A 3,964-nucleotide genomic window follows, 5' to 3' on the forward strand; every position below is an offset into this window, starting at 1 on the left:
CAGGATCGCAGAACAGGAGCTCCTGGATGCCAGTGAGCGTGTTCAGCTCCTGCACACCCAGGTGCATGTAATAACAGAATAGTAAAAAATACGAGGGTATGAAAATGACATTCTTGCTGAAATCTTGGTATTATTAAGAAATCTATTTATAAGATTTCATGAGGGATAAAGTTTAAAATATTTTATTTTTTGATTCTCTATATTTTTGTTTATCTGAACTATAACATCCATAGTTGATTGTCTTTTAAACATATGTCAACTTAGATAATTTATGAAACAAGGAGGAATATTAATGAATTCATTTAGTTAATTAGTTTATGGGTTCATTAGAACATCAGGCTTCCTAATTTTTCTCTCATGTGTCTAATATTTCTAATTTTCACATTTTAAACAGAACACCAGCCTGATCAACACCAAGAAGAAGCTGGAGACAGACATTTCCCAAATCCAGGGAGAGATGGAAGACATCGTCCAGGAAGCCCGCAATGCAGAAGAGAAGGCCAAGAAGGCCATCACTGATGTGAGTGAAGGGTAACACAGTGGTGGTCAAACTTGAATCTTAATTTGCTGTCTTAGCTATCTTAACCCATTCTGTTTTACTGCTAATTAGGCTGCCATGATGGCTGAGGAGCTGAAGAAGGAACAGGACACCAGTGCCCATCTGGAGCGGATGAAGAAGAACCTGGAACAGACAGTGAAGGACCTGCAGCACCGTCTGGATGAGGCTGAGCAGCTGGCCTTGAAGGGCGGGAAGAAGCAGATCCAGAAACTGGAGGCCAGGGTGGGTCTCCTAATCAGCGTGTATTCCTATCTCATTCCAATCCAACGCATGATTCTGAATACCTAGCACTACTAGAAGATGTGGGGCATACTGAGGCGAGGGAGAGCTATTCCGTCATGCCCAAAAGCTCATAATAAGGAAAACTGAACTAGGACATTAAAAACTACATACAAAGCAGAGTAAAAGAAGTATGTGTGTCATATGAAGAAGTAAAAATTCATCAAGTGAATGTCCTTAAAATGTCCATCTTCTTGTAGGTTCGTGAACTTGAAGGTGAAGTTGAAAGTGAACAGAAGCGCAATGTTGAAGCCGTCAAGGGTCTACGCAAACATGAGAGAAAAGTGAAGGAACTCAGTTACCAAGTAAGGAAAATGGCCTGTCTAGGTTTTCACTTTAGTCTACATGGGATTAAAAGCCATATATATGACAAAATGTGATATTTGTACTTTCAAGAAACTTACTCTTAAAAATATTATTTCAGACTGAGGAAGACCGCAAGAATATTCTCAGGCTCCAGGACCTGGTGGACAAACTGCAAGCAAAGGTGAAAGCCTACAAGAGACAAGCTGAGGAAGCGGTGAGTTCACAACCCCTTGCAGTGATTTTTCTCAGACATGACCAGGCCAGTTTAGTTAAAGCGACAAAAGAAAAGATGAGGAAAATGAGGAAGGATCGAAGGAAAACAAATGACTACATGGAGGTCCGAAGCTAAGGTAAAACCAACAGCCTGACAAGCCAGCAGAAGATGTTCTAGAGATGGGGAAGAGCAAAGGCAAAGCTTTTGAGTGGAAAAGAGTCTGGCTCAAGAAGCAGACAAAAAAAAGGAGGCAAGTACCACAGTTGGGGCTGGAAAGCCAGGCAGGAGGCAGCTCATAGGGTCTTCCAGGCCATGGTAAGAAGTCTGGATTTTATTCTCAGTACAATAAGGTACTGGGGAGCCAGGGAGGGTTTTAATGTGGGTCAGTCCTTACCTGATCTATATTTTTTAAAAAGAGTATTTGGGCTACTATGTAAAGAATGGGTTACCGGGTAACACAAGTGGGTGCAGACAGACATGTTAGGAAGCTTTTCGGGTTGGTTCTGCGGCTTGGAAAAGAAAGTGGAGCAGAGAGAAGTGGAGAGATTCAGGATATATTTTGGAGGTAGAAACTATAAGATTGCTAGTAGGTTGCACTTGGGAGATGAAAGAAGGCAATTAAGAGTAATTTATCAAGTTTATGATTTAAGTAATCAGGTGGATGATGACTTAAGTGGGGAACAAAGGGAAGAACAGATTTGCAGGGCAAGAAAGAAACAAGAATTCTGTTTTAGATACATAATACCATATATACACAAGTGAATGTGTCCAGTAAACCATTAAATATAAGATTCTGAAACTCAGAAGGTCTTGGTTATGTTCAAATCAGTAGATTCTTCAGACTCCACTTTATCTCATTTCCCTATCCCATGATTCATCTGGACTAATAATCAAATAGTATCAATTTCCTACATATAAATATGCATAGTTACATATCACAAATGAGTTCCTCTGTTCATTGAGGGTTTTTATTTTACCCCTGACATCTAAGGTAAGAGAGAGAGAAAGATGGGGATGGAGGGGAATGAGGGAGGGAGAGAAAACAAACACACGTGTACGCGGACACACACGCGCACGCGCGCGCACACACACACACACACACACACACAACCTGTCCATATCTTGGACAAATTGCTTAATCTTTCTTCAGTTCCTGCTTTCCTCATCTGTAAGATGAAAAGCTGAGGTTTTTTTCCTCAAGCTATACTATTTAATGATTCTAACCTTTATGTCTGTTCTAAATTTGAATGCCACATTTTGGAGGTTCTTACTGAGACTTTTAAATAAGAATGATTACCAGAGACTAAACTAGAATTGACCTGCTCAAATTCTCTGCTATATATTTGAGTATAATCAGAGACAGCTCAGACTATTTTAAGAAACAAACTTCTTGCTTAATTTCTAAACTTAAGTGGCAATAATTTATATTCACATGGCAATAACTTATATTCAAGCCTAATGGTTTGGTTTGGTATAGACTGCATACTTGCATTCTTAAAAGGTTTGGTTGCATACTTGCATTCTTAAAAGGTTTAGTTCCATTCTCAGGATTCTGAAAAATAACACAAAACAAAACAAAACAAAACAAAACACAAAGCTGGACACCTGGCATATTTAGTAGTAGCTCTAGGATGTTTTGCTGTTCTAAAAGTTCAGATACAAATGTCACCTGTCCTTCCTTGTTATCTACGAGTTCAAGAAGCTAAGGCAAAAAAATAAAAATACAAATTCAAGAGCATTTCTCTAGGTTTCTTAAAAGATCTGCTAGAGTGATTCATTTTAAGTAAAAAGGAAATTCAAGATCCATTGAATTTCTGAAAAATTCTGAACTTTTTTCCCTCATAAACGGATTTCCATTCACAGGAGGAACAATCCAATGTCAACCTCTCCAAATTCCGCAAGATCCAGCACGAACTGGAGGAGGCCGAGGAACGGGCTGACATTGCTGAGTCCCAGGTCAACAAGCTCCGGGTGAAGAGCCGGGAGGTTCACACAAAAATCATAAGTGAAGAGTAATTTATCCAACTGCTGAAAGGTGACCAAAGAAATGCACAAAATGTGAAAATCTTTGTCACTCCATTTTGTACTTATGACTTCTGGAGATAAAAAATTTATCTGCCAAAATCTTGTGAGTCTCTTTTTCCCCTCTATGGCAATTTGTCTTTAGAAGTACCAAGAAAAGAAAAACATCTCAACAGTTTGGTTACATTTTACAGAAAAGTGCCTAGTCACCAATATTAAGACATGATAGAGAGCAGCTAGGCCGACCCCGGTATAGGCTGACCCCGGTAAGTACCACTATATGCGTCCCTATGGGAAGTAGGTGAACCTAAAGGTATACAACAGGCACACAAAACATAGAATATTTGGTAAACCTTACTTGACAAAACATAGCTAGTTTCTGTCAATGAAATTATTGATTTTCTTCATAAAATGATAGGAAATCCTTCATCCTAAGGCTGAGTAAAAATAAATTAAAACATGTTATTTACAAAAAATAAGAGAAAATTTAAAATTAGGTATTTTAAGTACCTAATTTTTTAAGTATTGTCAAAAATATTTAAAATGCAAACTCTTCACTATAACTATATGAACCATTAAATTGG

General features: G+C 38.4%; 1 protein-coding gene across 1 annotated transcript in view; it reads left to right on the forward strand.

The window, feature by feature from the left end:
- LOC108520313 (myosin-1-like) overlaps positions 1-3,482 on the forward strand; it is a 26,386-nt gene extending 22,904 nt beyond the window's left edge. Inside the window, exons 36-41 of the mRNA XM_017859641.1 lie at positions 2-61; positions 395-520; positions 611-781; positions 1,039-1,143; positions 1,263-1,358; positions 3,222-3,482. Of these exons, the coding sequence (XP_017715130.1) occupies positions 2-61; positions 395-520; positions 611-781; positions 1,039-1,143; positions 1,263-1,358; positions 3,222-3,374 (711 nt within the window). The 3' untranslated portion in view covers positions 3,375-3,482. The remainder of the gene's footprint in view (position 1; positions 62-394; positions 521-610; positions 782-1,038; positions 1,144-1,262; positions 1,359-3,221) is intronic.
- Positions 3,483-3,964: the final 482 nt, after the last annotated feature.

Source organism: Rhinopithecus bieti, unplaced genomic scaffold, assembly GCF_001698545.2.
Source record: "Rhinopithecus bieti isolate Rb0 unplaced genomic scaffold, ASM169854v2 scaffold_51827, whole genome shotgun sequence".
Lineage (NCBI taxonomy): Eukaryota > Metazoa > Chordata > Mammalia > Primates > Cercopithecidae > Rhinopithecus > Rhinopithecus bieti.